Genomic DNA, 21,946 nt, shown 5'->3' with positions numbered 1-21,946 from the left:
CTTTTTTTTAGCAATTTGTTTTTTTTAAACTTATGTTTTTAAGTTCACTGAAAACGATGGTTGGGACAGAATTTTGGGGCTCGGAATTGGCGCAAATATGGGGGGGGGGCTTAGTTCCCCAGTACAAAATCTAGTAATTAGTACTAATTTTTATATTCTGTGGTACTAAGCAATATGGCTTATGGGGAGGAGGGTTGAGAACTAGCGGCAGCGGTCGTTGCTTACTTTGAACCACGTAGCATATTGATTTCAGCAACTGCGCCGCGTCGAGCCACATATTATATAATTTATATTAGTCACATGACGTTTTATTTTTGTGTTGCATAAAATTTGGTAATTTGTATTTTAAATTAATATTTATTATATTTATTGTGTTAATGCCTTAAATATTGTCTTGTTAAAAAAATAAAAATAATTTTAATTTCAAAAAATGGAGGCATTATTATTGATGTATTTTATCACATAATGAAGAAACCAATAGAAATTCTTTATGATATTATTTTTGTTTATTCATTTTGATTGGTTAATATATTGAGTGATAACCACATGAATTGTAAAAAATATTGTAATTTATGATTTAGGGTTTGCAAAATTTGTTAACACAAAATCAAAATTGCAGGATAATATGCCGGATATGGAACATGAGCTGAAACGTCAACATTAGACATTTTAATTTTTCAGGTTGCTTCTCGATGTTGTACGTACATTTTAAGTGACACTTTTTTAAATCTACTTATACATAACAATAAATGCCAAGTGCTTAAATTATTTCGTAGTAACTTACTTTTATGTTATTCTATAGGCATTGCTAAATTAATTGTAGTTTATAATTTATTATCTACTTAAAGGTAAGCAAATACATTGTATAAGCAGTTGTTCACAATTTGATGCCCTCAAAAAGTCAAATCACAATGTTTATCACGATTAACATACATGTCTTCATTTATTTTTGCAGATACAATATGTCTGACCGCAAAGCAGAATTAGAGAAAAAGAAAGCTAAACTACAAGCCATCAGAGAACAAAAAGAAAGACTGCGCAAAGAAAAAGAAAAAAAAGATGTATGTAGCATTTTTAACGACATATAACTCAATACCTTCTGTTAAAAGTAGTACATAAATTTTAAAAAAAAACTCATCAGAGTACCTATTATTATTTTTTTTTAATTTTTAATTTCATCATTACATTGTTGTTTCAAATGATTTCTTGCATAATACTACCTTCTTGATATATCCATTTTGTTGTATTTTCAATGTCGGATTGATTCTGAATATTTTGTTGTTGCCACATCAAAAATACTTTTAAACTCAATAATAGTAATAGGTAATATTAAAAAGTATAATTGTATTGAAATATTTTTCATGTTAGTTATCCTATAACTATATTAATATTTTGATATTTCAAATTGCCATATTGGTATAATTTTTATTGCCACTAATTAATATATTAAATAGGGAGATGAAGCAGTTTCTCGTGGTATTAGTGTTGAAAAAGATCAAGGTAAAGAAATTGATGAAATGTTATCATCTCTCGGAGTTGCACCAGTTTCAGGTATAAGTTGTTGAAAATATTCAATTAGTTATTATAAAATTATAAATTTTTTAATTGATTTAGATGTATTATCAAGTTTGACCACTTCGCCTAATAAAAGTGAATTATTATATAGTTCAATGTCAACTCCTGATTCTAGTGCAAAAGGATCACTACCTCAAACTCCAGCAACTGGGTAAAATTGATTAAAACAAAACATTAATTTTTATAAGATATATTTATACACATCTGTTATGTTAAGACTTCATTAACTTTTGATTCATTCACTTTTGATCGGAAAGCAGTGCTGTGATAATGTTAATTGTTGCTGATGCCCGTTTGGGACGACAGCAAACATTTTGCCTTTTAATTTAAATATGTCAATTAGATAATATTGAATAGAAAAATGTTTACTAGTGAAGTACTAATGTGTTTATGTGTGACACTTCAATTTAAATTTAAAATATTAAAACTTACTATTTGAAATATAATTTTTCAGTCACTTACATAGGTTTGCACGGACTCTGGCTTCAGTGGCAGCTTAAAATTAATTAATCCAGCCCATTTTCCAATAAAAATATTTTAAAAATAGAGCTTTTGGTGTACGTTTTTGCAATAGGTCACACACATTTACGCTAATAGTGTAAAAGAACAATTAAGAATTGATTTTTTATATTTTGGTGGGAAATAGGCTTCTCTGTTAATTATTTTGGGAAAGGGGAGAAACCCCACCAAAATATTTTCTAAACAATATATAAAAATAGTTTCTAATTATAAATTATAACGTATATTGTATATAGTTTGCATAAATATAATTTTATGGCCCATAATTCAATATTAAGCGGCCATGGCTGCCCAAAAAAGATTTCGGTGGCAGCATAATATGCTACATCTGCCCCTTTAGCACACCTATGGTCACTTTTATGCATTAAGCTTATAATAAGAAACTATTTTAAATAATTATTATTCAGTGGTTTTTGATAAATAATAAGAGAAAACTTAAAATATTTTAGTCCATTAGAGTTTTTACTTACTATGAAATCTACAATTTATTGGCAGCATAATTACATACTTTACCTGTAATTCACAACATAATTACGCACTAGTTTTTCAGATAAAAAAGCAAAAATACACAATCCTGTAGCACCAATAATTTATAATTTAGTTAAAACTATCTTACATTCATACCTTGTGGGGTCATAACTTTATTTCAATTGGAAGTCTTTTTAATGATATTTTAATTTTCAGTCCAAAGCCTACAAAGAAAATTCGTGAGTTATCAATTGTTTCTCTTTCTTCTACAAATATTCCACCAAAAGAGGTAGAATGCTACACTAAAGCTGTTCAGACTACACATTCATCAAATGAAAGAGACGGTATGCTTAATATTTATTTGATATATTTTTATTTTAAATTAAGTATAAGCTTAAAACTAAGAAATATGTGCATGATAATTTAGGTTTAATTTTCTTTAAGTTATATTACTTAATGATTTATACGTTATACAACCATTGTCACTTGTTGTATTTATTATTGTTATGCTGCACTTGTTTCTGGTAAAATAAATTAAAGGATCCTGCACTTCTTCCCCTCTTAAAGGTTATTTTGAAGATTGGTGGAGGCCTAGAAAAGGTTAGATTCACAAATGTCCAGTAACATTTTAAAACCACTTGTATGTTTAATCCAGGTGGTATACCCGGATAAAAGTATTATTAAAATGTTTAATAACCTTACATATAACTTTATTATATAACATATAAACAAGAATATCAAAAAATATATTAATCAAATTAAAAGTAGCTATTTATCACGCATAGTTAAATGAAAACATAATCCATAAAAAAGTACTGACAGTTTTTGTGTATATCACTTGGATGCTTTATTTACTCAATTTTATACTTATATTTATGTATTATTATATTTTTTTTTTCCATTTGATGGGGACAATATCGGAAATCATGGAACATTTTCATCAACAGCTCAAGCATTTGGATATTACGGTAAGCTATTATTTAATATGAGTATAGGAATAATGTTAACAATTAGACCCTATAGAAATATAGTTTTCAAAAATAGATGCATGGTATATGTTTTAAAATGTTGTAGTTAATTTACTGTAGTTCATAGACGTAATAAAATTGACTACATTAATAATTATGTTGACAAAATATATTAAATTTCAAAATAATTATAATAATAATAATTCAACTGGATAAAATGACATATTTGATTACAGAGTAATGATAGTTAATAAGACTTTACTTTGAATAATATTAAATTACATCTAACAATAATAATTATAATAATGATAGTGGGACAATAAAACTTTCTTCATATATTAATAATTAATTAACGCAACCATCCAATGTAGGTGGTCCATATAATTTGGTAATATGTTCATTTGGTTTATTTGGTTATTCATGGATTTTAATTTGATGTTAAATTGAAAACTTTATACTTAAATAACTATCTACTAACAATGATCAATTTATTACTTCATTTTTATTACTATTGCACTAATGCACTAGTCTTTATTTTTTTTTTTTTTTTTACTTGCACTGATTTTTTTTGCTTCTTAAATACTTAAAATATAATACTTTGCAATTAAAATTTGTGTTTTAATTCGTTACATTGTTTATACATTTTTTTGCAACAGACTAATAGAGTATATAATTTTATATTAGAATTTAGAATTAGTTTTCTTATCTATCAAAAATTGCTTGGAATGTGGTATAAGCTGTATATTTTTTGTAATACAACTTCCTACTGAACAATAAATTTAAATATTGGTCTATTATTTACTATTTAAGAGGATACTACACCATCATGTGTTGTGTCCGTCATACACAAGCATATCAGCAAATTGTATGATCTGAATAATCCATTTAACTCTGTTATGTTTAATATTAGAGTGAATTGACCTATTAAAAAAATTAAAAAATAAGAATATTTATCTATTATCTAGTGAATCTAGATTTTTTCATAGGTTTTTTTTTATCTATTTTAATTTTAATGTAAGTTTGAGAAATAAAAAAAAAATTAATTAGATGTATATTTTAAAATGCTCATAACTTGTATTAAAATTAAAATATAAAAAAAAACAATAAGATTCGCTAAATAAAATTCTTAATTTTAAATTTATTAAAATAATTATTATCAGCATATATAATTAAAAAAAAATTGTATTTTATTCACTCTAATATTATACATAACAGAGTTAAATGGATTATTCAGGAAATATAATTTGGCATAGTGTTGTGGTTTGTGAGACAGAGACAATGAATGTGGTTGTAGCATCCTCTAAATTATATGCTGAAAATATTTTTCCTCTTCAGATTATAAACAATTATAGCTTGTGTAATTATCAATAAAGAAAATATAATTATTATATTACTACAGTAGATTTCTTTTTTATTTATATTTAAATTAGATGTTTCAAAAATAAAACTCAAATAAATCAGAATTAAAATACCTTATTTTTGTTGTTGGCCTATTGCAGTTCTTAAGCTACATTTTTAGTTGAAAACCTAAAATAGAAACAGAAATATTTTTTTGCCAAATTTGTTTAATTTTCTACAAAGTATATTTAAAATTAAAAGTTTTTTTCTGTTATACAGTTAATGAATATATTTTTTTTTTAATTACGAATTTTTATTTTTGTATATTTTGTGGACATGTTCAAAATATTTTTTAAATTTACTCAACATAGTATTGAATGTTAGTTGCATATAATTTTAAATATTAAGAAAAAAAAAGTACCAGTAAAATCAATACATTTTGTATTTGCTTAGAATCTAAAATTATTATTACAAGTTAATTGATCATCTTTTTTATTAGCTACTGGATTAAATTATAAACAGAATAAATATATTATGAATACTCACTATTCTAATTCAAATCAAAATGTTCTTTGAATATTAAAAACTAATACGTTTTTAGAAGACTATTGATGGAATAATCAGATTTATTAAATCAGTACTTTTTATTTACCACAACTACCAAACTACCTATGATTTTCCATTAAACACAATTAGGCTACCTACATTTTAATCACCCAAAATAGCTCGTCAAGATCTTGATGGTTATTTGGTTAAGTTCATGTGGCGTCAAATTCATAATGGTCCATTTATTGGAATTCTAGCATGTATTGCAGAGTATTTTCCACCTCAAATTAATTCCTAAGTTTCTATATTTCTATAATACATTTTAATATTTAACTTTTATCAATCATTTAATAATTGTATACTGTTTTACGTGTTTATCAATTATATATTTAATTGATATGATACTATATTACTGTGAAAGAATCTTGTTCAGTAACTTTTAGTTTTAATTCTTATACATGTTGAATATATAAGTTAATAAAATTACTTTTTATTAAATTATGGTGTTTTCTTAATGTAGTCACGATAATCAAATTTTTTATCAGGTAGTCACAATAACCAAAAACTACCATAAAATCGTATGTGCTCGTTGCTTGCCTTCCTAGGATTTTATTGAAAATTTAAGAAATGTTCATTTTGGAGTATTTGTTTCTTATAATTTCCTTTTTTTTATTTAAATCCATTTCACTTATTCATAAAGACTAAAGAACAACATATTTATTCTTTTAATTTTTATATTATATTGTACATTTACTGCACTTGATTGTAATTTATAGTTTTTAGTAAATAGTATGTAGAGATGCTTTTGGTTTTCTTAAATAGTAATTGTTTAATAATTAATACTAATTTCAATTAAACATCCTGACTTTTCTGAAATTTTGGTTTATAATTTTGTTTTCTTGGTATTGTATTAGTTTTATCAATACAACTGATAGATAATTTTGAGTAATGCATTATTTATATTATGTATTGTCATTTAAAATATATTGATAATTATATTTAAATACAAAACTGATATACATAATATATTATTATTATTATTATTATTATTATTATTATTAATAATTTGTATGCAATAGTATTAGTCTATAGGGTTAATGTAAAAGGTTAAGCAGGGAAACATTTTACTGGAATTTATTTAATTTGATATTTCTCCGTATACTATTATAACTAAAAATATACGTTAATTTTTTGTTTCCCATGATACATATATTTCCCTGCTTTTGACTTTTATAGAAATACATTTACTTTAAGTTATATTTATACAAAAAGTGCAAAATTGATGCCTCTTGCAATTAACTACTTCACGGTGGTGTTTATGTCGTTTTGCTTGTTTTTGTTCTTTTTTCAAGACGAATACAACTTAAATCCTGGCTTGGAGTGGGAAGACGAATTTACAGGTAGGTACACCAGCAAATGCTATTAAGCATTTTTTGAATTTGTAATTTAATTAGGTACATAAAAATATTTTTTTTAGTTTATAATTTGTACTTTTATTCCATGTGATTTAAATTTGGAAATTAATTTATTTTGTTGATGGAGGTTGCGTTAATTTTATGTTATGTATTGTAATTTATTCAATAGACATGAAGTACATATGATATTTGTGTATTGCCTGATATGATTCAGAAAACTTAATTGTTTTTTTAACAATTCTAAATGTAAACTGGGTTTTGAAATATTTATTAACAAACCGTTTTATTTTATTTGCTTTAATGTTGTACACTCTAAATATTTATTTCAATTTTTTAATCACGGCTTTAGATTTTAGCTTTTGCCGTGCTTTTAAAACTTAATCAAATATTTTAATTTTATTTTCTGAATCTTATTAAATATACGTTATCAATGTTATCACAATGCTTATCCAAAGCCTCATTTCATATTATAAATGTTAACCTAATGTTTTAAATATTTGCTTTGAATTTTTTTTTTTTATAACAAATATTATATAATTTAATTTTAAAAATTGGTGGAAATACATTTTTAACACAATCTAACCAAATATAAATTATTTTGGATGCATATTAAATATGTATACTGCAAGCATCTATTGCTAGCCATTCCTAAGTAATTAACAGACAGTTCTTACGTATGATGATGGTTCTGGTCAAGCGGAAGATGAAGATATCAGCCTTACAAATTTGTCCACTTTCCAAAGCAAGCTGCCACCAGGTATTCTATCTCAAGGACTTCCACAAGTGAAGGAAGTTGCACCAGCTGTCACTTCACTGGAAAGAGAATTAATTGTTAAAGAAGAACCTAAAAAAGGTAAAATAACTAATTAGCTATTTAATAATACTTTGTATGATATATGAATTACATTTATTATTATTATTATTTAGTTAGAGAATTAAGTGATGCAGAAAAAATGATGATCGTTCATTCAGAAGATTTTCAACAATTTATGGACCGAGCAGGACGTGTGATGGAACGGGCTTTATCTGAAAATGTAGATATTTATACAGATTATACTGGTGCTTTAGATGACAATGATGTTAAGTTAGTACAAACTATATTAAAAAATATAAAACATTGTAAAATTATTCATGTTTTATATTTTTAGTGAAGACAAAAGTAGTACCCGATTATCATTGACACGTGTGTTTTACGATGAACATTGGTCTAAAAATCGTTTAGTTACATCTTTAGATTGGTCTCAACAATTCCCTGAACTCACTGTAGCATCGTACAATATTTCTGATGCACCACATGAACCTGATGGTGTAGTTCTTGTATGGAATACTAAGTTTAAAAAGAATTCTCCTGAATATGTATTTCATTGTCAGTCAAGAGTACTTTCAGCCACATTTGCTAGGTAATATATTGTTTTATTGAACAATTTGTGTTGATACTAATTATACCATTGTGTTTCATATAGGTTTCATCCAAATTTAATTTTAGGAAGCACTTATTCTGGACAAATAGTTTTGTGGGATAATCGAGCTCAGAAGAAAACTCCTATTCAGAGAACACCATTATCAAATACTGCTCATACTGTATGTTTTAATTTATAATAATTAATTATTTATATTATTTAAAATTCATCCTTAACCCCCTTGGTGGTTTTCTTAGTGAGATGTTTTCTCACCTTGGTATTATTTAAGTTACCACTGCCATTTTATTAGGTTATTGTCTTAAGCATCCATTTACCTTATTAGTAACATTAGTCTAGAAAAAATTGTACTTAAAATATCATTTTTTGATTGTCATTATTTGTTTACTGTGATCCGTAATTACATAGTAACAGAAATTTTTTATAAGCAACAAATAATAATAAAATATTTTAATGCTCAATAATTCAATTTTTAATGTATACAGTGTGATCAGTGATCACGATATTAGGTACCACTGAATATCTCAGATGGGCGACCTTGTATTGAAATAGGGTTTTCGGGAGGTGATAGGGAGCACTTAAATACATATTTTTATACCAGTTTCAAATTTTTAGCTCACTCAATACGCGCATGCGCAATACAACTTACTTTTTTTTAATGGCAACTCCAGTTTTTTTCTGCAGATTCGGGTAGAGTATTTTTTTTAAACGTTTATTGTACAAAAAGTTTTTTTCTATTTTCAAAACTGCCCTAGTTAGTAAGTCAAAAATCGGATTTATGCATAATTCGTGTTTAATGATATTTTCATTTAAAACCATTGGAAATGTAAGTGTGAAATAACTAAACATTATTTTTAGTGTATGATATTTTGTCAACTGTATTAATTAAATGTACAGCAAAATAGTTATAACTTATAATGATAATAGTAATAGTAATATTATAATAAAAATAAAATGTATAAAATACATTTATCGAATGAATTGTTTGAAGTTTATAGAAGCACTTAATAACCAGACATAACGGATATCGCACACACTTTGTACGAGTCTAGTTACAGAGTAAAAGTAAAATTTTATTTTTCATCAAACTAATGAATACCTTTATTCAAATACTTTAATAATTACATTACCTACTTATTGTATCTTATATTAGAGCTGTTTTAAAATAAAATAAAATTAAACTATAAAAATAGTTAAAATTGTAATCCAATTATAGCAGTTTACTAAACAAAAATTATCACATACTCGAGATATTCAATCTAGTGACCAATACAGTATTATTAAATTATTATTTGAAAAACTCACCTCCAAACCAAACGACTAACCTTAAACAATTGCATGCGCTTGCTAAGACTTTGAAAACAGATAAACAGATAAGTAAATTAAACATTTAATTGGCACTTATTTTATTATTTCCAGTGGTTATAAATGAAAATATCATTAAACACGAATTATGCATAAATCCAATTTTCGACTTACTCTAACTTGGGCAGTTTTGAAAATAGAAAAAAACTTTTTGTACAATAAATGTTTAAAAAAAAATACTCTACCTGAATCTGTAGAAAAAAACTGGAGTTGCCATTAAAAAAAAAGTAAGTTGTATTGCGCATGCACGTACTGAGTGAGCTAAAAATTTGAAACTGGTCTGAAAATATGTATTTAAGTGCTCCCTATCACCTCCTGAAAACCCCATTTCAATACAAAGTCACCCATCTGAGATATTCAGTGGTACCTAAAATCGTGATCATACTGTATTTAAATGACGAGAGAAATATTCAAATATGTATATGAATTTTATAAGTGATCTCGTGTGAACACTAATTGCATAATAAATCTGTTTTGGTGATTTATAACATATAAAAACTATTTAGAGAATTCTTAGCAAGTGACCAATGAGTTAAGAGAAAGTTAGCGCTTTACTTTTTTTCTCTCTAACCCAAGCGCAACAGCAAATTGGCTGATCTAATCTTGACATATTGTTAGCTTTAATGTAAGAATGAATTGACCCATTATCAAACTTAAAGTTGAGAACTTTATCTGTTGGATTTTTTTTTTCAAAATACTTCAATTATTATCATGCAAGTTATGAATATGTAAAATATTAAAATTTAAAATACTTATATATCACAGAAAAATTGATGTATTGTTATCTTGTTGATAATAGTATAATTAATGCAAATAGGCTAAGTCACGCATGGGATTGAAAAAACATATAGTATCCCGACATTGTCTTATATTGTTTTTATCATAATTATTTTAGCACCCTGTGTATTGCATCCAAGTTGTGGGTACACAAAATGCACATAATCTCATCAGTATTTCAACTGATGGGCGATTGTGTTGCTGGAGTTTAGACATGTTAACTCAACCGGTTGAACGCCTTGATTTAACTGCAAAGCAATCTAAATCTGTGTCCGTATCTACTTTTGCCTTTTTGCATGATGATGTTAACAAATTTGTGTTTGGTAGTCAAGAAGGAGCTGCATATTCTGGTTGGTTGCAATAAACCATTTAATTTTTACAAATTATTTATTGTATAACTCAATATTATTTTTAGCTTGTAGACATACAAAAAAAGCCGGTGTAGTTGAGAGTTATGAGAGTCATATAGCACCGATTACAGCCATTGATACCCACCGTGCTGTCGGAAACACTGATTTTAGTCACTTATTCTTGACAAGTTCAATAGATTGGACAATAAAATTATGGAACATTAAGGTTCAATATTATTTAATATTTTATTTTTATTTATATATTTTTATGTTTTAATAATTATTAAAATATTTATAAAGGAATCCAAACCAATTCACTCATTTGAAAACAACAATGATTATGTAAGCAGTGTCGCTTGGTCTCCTGTTCACCCAGCTGTGTTTGCTGCAATTGATGTTACTGGCCGTTTAGATTTATGGAACCTTAACAACAATACAGAATCACCAACAGCTAGTACAGTTCTTGACAACTCGCCATTATTAAAGAGTCTTATGTGGTCTCAGAATGGAACTCATTTAAGTGTTGGGGATGAATATGGAAAAATATCCGTATTTCAAGTTGGAGAGGTTTGTATTAAAATTAAATATGTATAATGAAATATTGTGATGGGGTTTGCATTCATGGTTTGGATTTATAGTATAAGAATAAAGCATTATAAAAAGTTTTAAGAATTATAATTATAATAGGTATAATTGTGTGTAATATCATTAAACTATGAGAAAAAATTAACTCGGAACTTGGAATTTTATAGGATGCATGCCACAGTCATGTAGTTTGAGAAAGAAAACACCAACAGTATAATAAATCAAAATCTTATAACAAACAATATAATATTCTAAAATTAATATGATGAAGCATTATAATAGTTAAATTCTTATCCCTGTGTGGGGCTAATCTCATAATATATGAGAAATAAGATAATAATCCACCCTTGATTTAGTTATTTTAAAACAAATTTATAATGAATATTTTCCCATTTGTAAAATTATTGTAATAATTTGTGTTTTCATTTTTTAATGTAGCAAATGACTCAACCAAGACATGATGATTGGTCCAAACTTTCTAACACACTTCAAGAATTAAAGAGTAACCAGACAGATGAAATGGATAAATCTATTAACTACAGTTCAGGCTCAGTTTCTTCGGTTTTTTCTAGATCTTCTAGTATTTTGATGAAGTAATTTACCTTGATAAATAATAAGTTATATTATATTTAATATGTCTCATGTTAATCTTACAGACATGTATCAATTTACAATCCTTATATAAAAAAACAGATGCTTGTTTTATTTAATTGCACTATTTAAAAATAACCTGTTAAACATTGCCTCCTAATTTACTTATATTTTAAAACTTAACTTATTTTGAACATATTTAATTTGTATGATAATGTACTGAAATAAAATATTATCTTTGATGTTATACAACATATTTAAAAAGAAAGTATGTACTTTTCTTATTTTCCAAGTATAAATAATATGCAGATGAAAAGTTATGTTCTTAAAATACTAAGAATTGTAAATGAAACGATGGAGGATGATTTAGTGTGGAGAGAAATAGAGGAGCATCTTGCATCAGGCATGAGTGTCACAAAAAAATCCGGTTGAGATTAAAATGTAGATTTTATTAAGAAAAAGAGAAGAAGTTCTAAGAAGGTTGAAAAGATAGATTTACAGAATAGAAGATGGCACAAATTCACAAAAAAATATTGTCTGACTGCCAGATTGCATGTGGAAAGGAGATCCGGAGCCCTGGAAGACAGAGCCATATAGACTTTTGGAGTATGAAACTAGTGTAGGAGTGAGACAAGGGTGCCCACCATAGAAAATATATACACAAATATGTGCCCACTGCCCACTAGCAAACCCCAATGGCCCAATGCCCCATATATTATTTTGAACCGGAGCCTTGAGGATGAAGAAGGACTGAGTAACTACTAACTAGTAATAAATTTAGCCATGGTAACTGGTAAGTACTAAGACACTTAAGACAAAATAAGAATATTAAAATTAACTATTAAGACGATGTCACACCCTCATGTGTTGTCTCTGTCTTACAAATGTACAACATAGCAAAAACTGTTTTGCGCAGGACAATTTTTATCTTTCTGTGTTTCAGTGTTTGTAGTCGTGGCTCCAAAATTTCTGAACATATAAGGTGGAAAATTATCTATACAACAGCGTGCCCATATTTTAGATAACATAAATACAATAAAAGTTATTTGCTCTTAAACATTTTGTTTTTTTGTTTTTTTAATTTGCATTTTGCTTATATAAAATGATTGGATAGTGCTATTAAAAAAAGAGCACGCTGTTACAGAACACACTTACACAGCTGATAAAGTTCTTCTTTACGTGTTGTGAAAATTTGGTATCGTTTTGGTAATTTAATTTCTTATCACGGGTCCCCTCCCGTACAACAGTGTGGTACATTTGGCTACACTGCAGTGTCATCTGTTATCTAACCCTATTAGGTACTGCTTGATTTTCTGTGCAATGCGCCAATGCTAAGGCTTTATAGGCGATACGTAAAATTTATTTCTCTCATTTTCAGTTTTTACATTTACATATCAACGTTTGTTCGTAGCTTCGTAAGATTAATTATAATTTTATAATTTAGAGGTATTACCAATAAAATTCAAAATGGTTATGCCAGGAATGACTATAGAAAGCTTGAAAAAACACAAGTCTGTAAGTACCTAAATTAATTTATTAAGTTGAATATTATAATATTTTCATCTAATTCAATGTTCTGTGTAGTCAATTACGAAGGTCAAATACAAAGTTTATTAATTATCACTTAAATCTTATTTATTTTTCATAGTTAATCCCATTGTTTCTTTGTCTGGGTATTGGTATGGCGGGTGCTGGTTTCTATTTGACCCGACTGGCAATGAAAAGCCCAGAAGTGACATGGCATCCAAAGAAAAATCAAGAGCCATGGGAAGCATATAAAGAAAAAACTTACAAAGTATGTTAATATTTTAGAAATATAGTGTTACTATCAAAATGTACAATTTTACCTTTAACCCTTGATTTTAGACATTATCTATAGACTATAATTTGGTTATGTGTAATTTCTGGTCCAAAATGTGCCAGTTTTTAATTTTACAATCTATTTTTATAATCTCTAATCAAACAAATAATTAATAATTTAAGTACAAATAGGAATTATAATACATTTTGAAATGCATCTTAAGAACTTTTCAATTTCAAATTGGTTTTCTAATTGGTCCAACAACAGTTTTACTTTTTTTAAGCGTTAATCTACTTAATGATTTAATTTTTACCTCATGCATCAAAGTTGGGAAATAGCAATGAATTCAAGAATATTGATCATTTTTAATTCAGCTAGCAGAAGCCTTAAAATGTATGCAGTTTATGTTTTTGTCATCTACAGATATTAATATTTGTCCAAATTATAAATCATTTTTTACTGTCACCAAATTTTTTTATTTAATTATCCAAGGCTTTACATTTTTTCATTTTAATGATTGATTTTATCCCAGTAATATCCAGTATATTTTGTGAATTAATTATAAAAGTATAAAACTGTTTTATCAACTATATATTCAAGCTACATCAATAATTATTTTTATTTTTAGTTTAATGGCTCTTTAAACAAATTATTGCAATTATTTTATTGCATTATTTATGCAATTATTCAATTAAATGAAAAAATAAAATACTTAGTTCAGTTCTAAAGTAACAACTATTTAATCTTTGAAGGTGATCGGTTCATCTTAATAATCCGAACAACTATAGGTTTCACCCAACTTAAGAATATTAAATGATTAAACTGCAGTTTATTTTTTAAAAAGCCATCTGCTTTAATAATACCTATAAAATTAATACAATTTGTAAATGGTATACTATATATTTACTGTTAATGGTCCTCACACACTGTAGCGGTGGCAGTAAAATTCTATTGTTTTTGCTCACAATAGTGGTGGTTTGTGTTCAACAGCATTATAACGCTACCACTGATGTAGTTTAATTTAATATTAACTAAATCTATTGTTTTATTTGTTTTAGTTTTATTCTACCAGCTCAGAACCTCCAGTCAGTCCAGCTCCTAAATATTAGAAATTCACCAATCAACATCAATATTGTTTGATCGGTTATATAAAATAAACATAGTGTTATAATTTTTTTTGCTGTGTTTTCTATATTAAATAAAGAATTGATGTTAAAATGTACTTAGATATTTGATTATGAAAACATTAAATTTATATACACTTTGTTCATCCAACATCGGTGAATTTCGTGTGATAGTCTTGTGGCTTTATTCATAAAATATTGTCTAGAAAATATATTATTTAACTTTATGAATAAATTGTTACGAGTAAAATGTTCCTTTGGACATTTTTCATTGTTTACGGCATAATGTATTTTATTATTATTTATTTATTTATTTTTAACTTCATATAGTTACATTTATTTTCATTACAATTATTATTATGAATTAAACATAATATCAAGGTAATACCTATTCCCTGTAAGCTTTTAGTAGGCGTAGGAAGTCTAACTACGTTGAGATTTCAACATTGAAATACTAACCTTTAAGTTTACCCTTAAATTAAAATCAAACTAAACTTACAAAATGTTATACTTTTTTTCCAAATGGGTAGTGCTTTCAGAAAAAATATAATCTATGATCATTGATCAATACAGAAAAATATGTTTCAATATGTGAAATACTGGAATCTATAAATAGTTATTTCAAAAACCAAGATAAACATTCAAAATCATGATTCACCAGTGGCGAAGCATCATAAGAGGCAATAATACGGCGTTCACCCACAATTAAATTTTAAAAATAAATATTGAAATAACGAATTGGTTGTACTTATATTTAAACGTCAAGTCAATGAAAGATCTTGATTTTATAATTTTTTTTGTCGAACTCATAAAATATCTGCTGCGTTATTCATATAAAAAATGATACATAATTAGATCTCGAGACACCGACTACCGGTGGACAATGTTAATATTTAAAAATGCTCTTAAGAGTTTACTTAAAAATTAAAATATCGTAAAAAACCAACTATAGAACACAGATAACGCTCTTACCTAAAAATTTGATGATAGGTTATATATAATATCAAAACAAACAGTACACTATTGAAACTGGTGAACGAAAATTTGATATGTTGTACGTGTGCAAGCGTATTGTAAAAATGTGTTTCAATGGGTAAAATGTCATACTACCTACCCTGTAAATCCTCTCCCAATGGCCTTTCAAGTTAATATGGCTATACATTGTAATATATAAAATATTTAGAAATACAGAATATTATAATAGGCACAACAGTTGTAGTGGTATCCGTTAGTTACGCTTTTTAGGTTTCATCAATTATAATATAATATCGATCAAACAATCTACACAAAATATACATTTTTGAATATTCTATATACCAATTACAGTTAGCAATGTATTTTGATTATTTAGGAACTATGTCGTATGTTAATACCTATATATCGTAGCCCGTAGGCAGCTAATAATATATTTAACGGTACCTATATTATACAAATCGGATTACATAATTACAGTTAAACGTTCAGCTAACAACACTTGTCATGTCCAAAAAAGTACGTCTGACCGATGAGGACTGTTTTGCCGTTCCGGCAAAACCAAACAAAATTCAGAATAAATCAACAAAAAAAACAAACGTCCACCACGGGTTTACCGAGAAATCAAGAAAAATGGTAACGATCATGATTATCTTTCTTATCCAAAACATGTTTTATTGCTTAATCCAATCGTTGTCGCGTATATGATTCAGTAATAACTAATAGTTGTCTGCTGTGGTTGATCCATTACAATATTGTATAAGTACCTATATTAATATTACTATATTATACTCTGCACACGATAGCCGCATAGGCACAAATAGCGTTCGATATTAATTGGGAGGGGGAGGCTGAAGACATAATATAGGCGCAACTAAACATTTGAACAAAGGGATGCTTAGCACTAGGTTTTCTTGTGACTCAGTGGGACATAAGTACATAACACCATTATTTGCCTATATGTAAACAAGTAAACACAACCACTAAAACAAAACAAAAACCATAATTCTGGGCCCACACAGGACAATCTAAATTATTTTTAAAAACAGAAAAAAATAAAAATCATACTTGGTGTGATACAATGTTATATTATAAACAATACTATTGTGTTATAATTGTAATTCGATAAATTATCAACTTTTCATTTCAAATTTTTAAACCTTTTTTTAAAGGGTGCTAAAGGCCCAAAGCACCCCCCTAGTTGCACCAATGGCTGAAGACCTACTATAATAACCTACCTATATAATATTATATATATTATAAATGTCAATGCGTTAAATGGGCGTATTACAAAATTGATATTACCTACTCATTATAGGAGGAGGCGTTTTTATTAGAGTTATTGTAGTAAAATTGTTCTTTGTTTATTTATTAGAAAGAAGCGAAAAAAGACCGCGAATGTCGTGAAGTGTTCCGCACGAATTTAGTGGACGAGTACTCTAAATATCTAGATCCAGAAGACAATGCGATATCGGACGAAAGCACATTTTTAAAATATTATTTTTTCATTACCCAAGGTGCCGAAGCTGATACTAATTATTTGGCTCCCATCGATCCACGAATAGTAAATGGTATAATTGGCAGACTGTCAGTCGAGTACCAAAAATCACCATTTTTACCGGAATTTAAAAATGAAATACTTAACGTAAGCGTATAATATATATATAGGTCATAGGACCATCACATAGGTACCTATACTGAATACTGTTAGGTATATGTTTCGAAGTATATTAACAGATTTGGCTGAGTCGTTAATTCGTTGAAAACTGTTTGTATAGGTACCTATATTATTTTAGCACAAATTTGCTATAATTTTAGTCCCTAAAAACTTTTGAAGATTAAACATTTAAAAATAAAAATAAACTGTGAAAGTCTATGTCTACTTTAAAGGCTGTTTTTGTGTCTGTCGTCACGGTTTGGAACAGTAAAACTGCTTCGATTTTCTTCAACAGTATCTTGTTTGATGGGAAAGTGAATCTAGTTAAAATTCCCGATATATCGACACTATGATTTACAAAAGTGCAGGGAAAAACAAAATAAAAATTAGGGAAAACGGGAATTTTTACGCAAAATCAGTTTTTGACAAAATCGATTTTGGTTTTTGGTGTACCTAACTCTAAAACAAATGACCGTAGATGCATTCAATTTTGTTTATATTAGTATTTTATATAAACGATATAATTTTCAAAATATTTTGACTTATTTTGAACTGTTTACGGACATTTTCAGTTTCCAATTTATTCAGTTTTTTTTATATGATAGTCAATAAAATTGTATTTTTTAGGTAAAAGAGTTTGAAAATGTAATACAAGGCTCCTAATATATTGTTACAATAAAATTTGAAAAATATAAAAAATCCAGTCATAATTTTTTTTTATAAGCATTTAAAGTTCAAATCTATGTATAAAATTTATAAAATATTCAACTTTTATAGCTAAGAATTAAAAATTTAAAACAAGGTTCCACGTAAATAGGTTATATATAATTTACTTTATTCACAATAATATCATCAAATATTTAAAAATTCGATTAGAACCGTTTTTCTTATACAATGATATTATATCATTGAATTCAAATTTAACACCATCCATTACAGTTACCTACTGTACAGCAGAGCAACATCCACTTGCCCGCCTTTTTTTACCCTTGAATCACCAACCAGTTCCAGTTTGGCATACTCACTATACCAGAAATCGTTGATGATTGAAACTTTACCTATTGTCTATTACTGCTCCAAAAGCCGATGTGACAGACTCAAAAACACACCACAATGTAAATCCGTATAGATATTGCTTTCGATCCACTCCGCTCAAAATTCAAAACCAAAAAAAAAAAAAGTTTTCCTAATAGAAACAATTTTTAATAAATATTGTTTGTACGTAGGAATGTTATTTGAAAGCGATGAAAGAGGCTGTCGTAGCTTATTCATTGCACGATGTGTACGCGATACATAATAAATTACCCATACTAGACACTCCATTGCGAAAAGAACTCCGAAAGGATAGTGCATTATGGAAGAAATCAATGGTGCGGGCTGCTTCGTTCCTTCGAGATAACTTGCACCAAGCCAACCCTTTGATAGCAGAAATGATCAAAATTTGGCACAGGAATTTCGAGTACGTCTGTATAAAATATATTATTATATAACCGTTTGAGGTTTATTTAGGTTTATAGCGTTTTTAATGGTAGCTTTTTATTAGCGTGCTCAATTGAAAAATCGCTATTGTTAGTTGTAGGTATCGATCGCTTAACTATTAACTATCAATAAAATTATCCTAAGATTCAATAGGTTTTTTAGTACATACCCACTGATAATAGAAAATAAAGTAGAAAAATTAATATAATTTATATATAATGTACATTAGATATCAAATTAATGTAACTTACCTAATTTTAAAATGATTTTACATTAATCCCATGTCATATGTCATTCATTATTAACAGGCCAACCCAAGTATTTGATTATGCAGAAATGGCAGCCAGAGGTATTTTGAAATACACTTTACCCGAATATATGGTCTATGTACGAAAATGCATTGTTGATGCCAGTGTTTTTATGAGAATTAAATGGTTCGAAAGTGTACAACAATTATTCCAACAAGTAATATTTAACTCTTGTAATAGGTACCACCGTATATAAATGTTCATGATTAAATTTAACCTGCAGCATGTATATTGTATAGAGTGAATCATAATAAACAGTAAGGCTGGGCAAGTTAATGATTTTTTTTAACTCAGTTAAGTTAAAAGTTAATACACACTTTTTGTTAACTTTTTATTAATTTAAAAAAAAGTTAATTTGTTTATACAACGCTAGCGTACTTAATTTTTTTCCAACCCAAAACTAAACTATAGGATATAGTGTTAATACTTCATACAGTATTTCCATATAGGTTAGATTCGAATGATTTAAATTTTTAACTTTAAACAATTTGCGATACATATTTTTTGACATGAAAACGAAATAAACTGAAATAGTGAAAAATATTATAAAATTAAAAACAAAATAAATTAACTTAACTTACTTCTTAAAATGAAAAATTAACTCGTTAATTTCACATTAATTAGGAAAGAAATTTAGTAAGTTAACAGTTAAGTTAATGAAAAGCCAAAAGTAACTAGTTAAGTTAAAAAGTTAAAATTAAATTAACTGTTTAACTTAACTTTAACTTTTAACTCGTTAATGCCTAGCCTTGATAAACAGTAAATTACTCGGTGGTGTATCTAGAATTTTTGTAAGGAGTGTGTTAATTATAAATATTATACAATATTATATACTTACAAACTATAACTTTGATTTTAATTAACAAAACTATACATCATATTGTATGTTATAATATGTTATGAATTATTATGATCAATAGATAATGTTGATAATAAATTATTAAATTTAATTTAATATTCATTTAAAGTTAAAATTGTGTAATACATTGATATGTCACGGCTCAAAAGGGGTGTCATAACCCCCAAACATCCCCTTGGATACGCCACACACAAATGTACTTACGTACTTACTGAATATTAAATAATTATTTAGTGTTTGATTCGTGTCGACTCCAGTATCCAGGCAATTTAAATGGTGTGTTTATGGTTTACGATTTAAATGTTTATTATAATTTATAAATAATATTTATATAGGTTATATTATGTATATAAAATACTTGTTGATTTTACATAATTTGGATAAAATTAGGTATTCAAACGTAAAATAATGATTTATCCTCAAATAGTTTTTGTTATTGGGTTGTGCCTGATTCTAAAAATATTAATTGTAGGGAAATTAATTGTTTAGAACGTAAAAATTTGGAAAACTTTTTTCTGAATTATATTTAACGTCAACTTTACCATAGGTGGAAAACCATTACTATTTCAGGGGCAACTAACATTAATGTGAGCGATGGGCTTCAATCCCACACAACTAAAAAGCTGTTTGTTTGTTTGTTTATTTATATTTTTTTAGGGGAGGGGAGGGGGGTGGTTTTGCATGCTCAGCTGAAAATATTATAATATTAATTGTTTTTGTTTTAGACCAAACTTAGTCGTTTCATACCAAAGAAAGATAACATCAAAAAGCAAACATCATTTTATAATTGTGTTGCGTATATTATGAAAGTAAAATATGAAGAGTATGTGTACAAAATAATGCATGAATTTACTGAAGTTATGTGCAACCACAAAGTATAAAACAATTTTTCTTAAGTTTTATGGTTAACTATTTTATTAATTTTTGATTTAGACTAATCCTGGATTTGTAACAGATTTAATATACAGAAATTCAATTATACAATTTTATCCTACTTTTCGAAAAATTCGGGATTTTATTATGTCTATTTATGATCAAATCAGGGAAATGGTTATGAATTTGGAACGCCTTGAACATAGACTATATAAGGATTATCCTTATACAATCAAAATTTTACAAGTACATTTTTAAATTTTAATACAAAAATACACTGCACATTTGTACCTAATCATATTATGTTTCTAAATATATAGGTTAATATAGATATGAATATAGTAAATAAACAGCGTAAAAAATTAACTTTGGTTTTGGATGATTTTTGGGTATTGCCAGAATTAGTTATACACGATTTAGATGAACATCTTTATTTAATCAATGGACGAGCTCAAGATGAAATCGATAAATTTCTATCTACTGAACACACAATCGAAGAGTATAAGAAATATGTGATTAATTATCATACAATTTCTTTAGATATACCAGTCGATGTTAGTCCAGAAATAGAAGTTGGAATATTTGAAGTACATCGTAATGATACGATAAAGGCATTATGTAGGCAAGCAGAAAAATTGAAAAATATGATAGTCAGTCGAATGACAAGCACTTATTTAGCAATAGGAAAAAAGTAATTTCGATAATGTCTATATAAGAGTGTATTTAAGATTCCGAGCAGATAAAGGAATAATAATAATAATAATAATAATAATAATAATTTGTTTTTGCAATGATATATTTTTCTTTGGATACTCTTTTGAGCAGAAACAGTGTTTTTAAAATTGTGAATACTTAGTCTTATAAATTTGACATTTGTTTATTGTCTGAGTACTTAGTAGTTTCCTTTTAGCTCGGAATCGTTTTTGAGTTTGATGGTGATTTATCCTAACTTAATTAA

The 21,946-nt window shown here is 27.1% G+C and overlaps 3 protein-coding genes across 10 annotated transcripts in view; all 3 read left to right on the top strand.

Annotated features, from left to right (window-relative positions):
• Positions 1–538: 538 nt before the first annotated feature.
• LOC132939827 (cytoplasmic dynein 1 intermediate chain) lies at positions 539–13,426 on the top strand. Of its 8 annotated transcripts, XM_061007216.1 has the most exons (17): positions 540–697; positions 803–848; positions 956–1,061; positions 1,455–1,551; positions 1,615–1,726; positions 2,779–2,906; positions 3,103–3,162; positions 3,468–3,530; positions 6,767–6,814; positions 7,527–7,682; positions 7,757–7,913; positions 7,978–8,229; positions 8,293–8,410; positions 10,508–10,739; positions 10,805–10,965; positions 11,040–11,306; positions 11,763–13,426. In XM_061007216.1, exons 3-17 carry the CDS (start codon positions 963–965, stop codon positions 11,919–11,921), a joined length of 2,109 nt encoding a protein of 702 aa, XP_060863199.1. In that variant the 5' UTR covers positions 540–697; positions 803–848; positions 956–962; the 3' UTR covers positions 11,922–13,426. The 8 variants fall into 8 exon arrangements, with proteins under 8 accessions (XP_060863202.1, XP_060863198.1, XP_060863206.1 ...); XM_061007219.1 differs by lacking the exon at positions 803–848 and having other exon boundaries at positions 539–697; positions 3,510–3,530; XM_061007215.1 differs by lacking the exon at positions 803–848 and having other exon boundaries at positions 539–697.
• Positions 13,246–15,130, top strand: LOC132939829 (cytochrome c oxidase subunit NDUFA4). Its single transcript, XM_061007225.1, has 3 exons — positions 13,246–13,430; positions 13,564–13,710; positions 14,775–15,130. Exons 1-3 carry the CDS (start codon positions 13,383–13,385, stop codon positions 14,823–14,825), a joined length of 246 nt encoding a protein of 81 aa, XP_060863208.1. The 5' UTR covers positions 13,246–13,382; the 3' UTR covers positions 14,826–15,130.
• Positions 15,131–16,177: 1,047 nt separating this feature from the next.
• The window catches only part of LOC132939495 (dynein axonemal heavy chain 7-like), a 30,489-nt gene continuing 24,720 nt past the window's right edge, over positions 16,178–21,946 (top strand). The window contains exons 1-7 of the mRNA XM_061006686.1: positions 16,178–16,448; positions 17,188–17,457; positions 18,696–18,928; positions 19,257–19,413; positions 20,841–20,990; positions 21,049–21,234; positions 21,309–21,679. Of these exons, the coding sequence (XP_060862669.1) occupies positions 16,320–16,448; positions 17,188–17,457; positions 18,696–18,928; positions 19,257–19,413; positions 20,841–20,990; positions 21,049–21,234; positions 21,309–21,679 (1,496 nt within the window). The 5' untranslated portion in view covers positions 16,178–16,319. The remainder of the gene's footprint in view (positions 16,449–17,187; positions 17,458–18,695; positions 18,929–19,256; positions 19,414–20,840; positions 20,991–21,048; positions 21,235–21,308; positions 21,680–21,946) is intronic.

This window comes from Metopolophium dirhodum, chromosome 2 (assembly GCF_019925205.1).
Source record: "Metopolophium dirhodum isolate CAU chromosome 2, ASM1992520v1, whole genome shotgun sequence".
NCBI lineage: Eukaryota > Metazoa > Arthropoda > Insecta > Hemiptera > Aphididae > Metopolophium > Metopolophium dirhodum.
The sequence above is the reverse complement of the archived record's forward strand: the minus strand, read 5'-3'. Positions and strand labels throughout refer to the sequence as shown.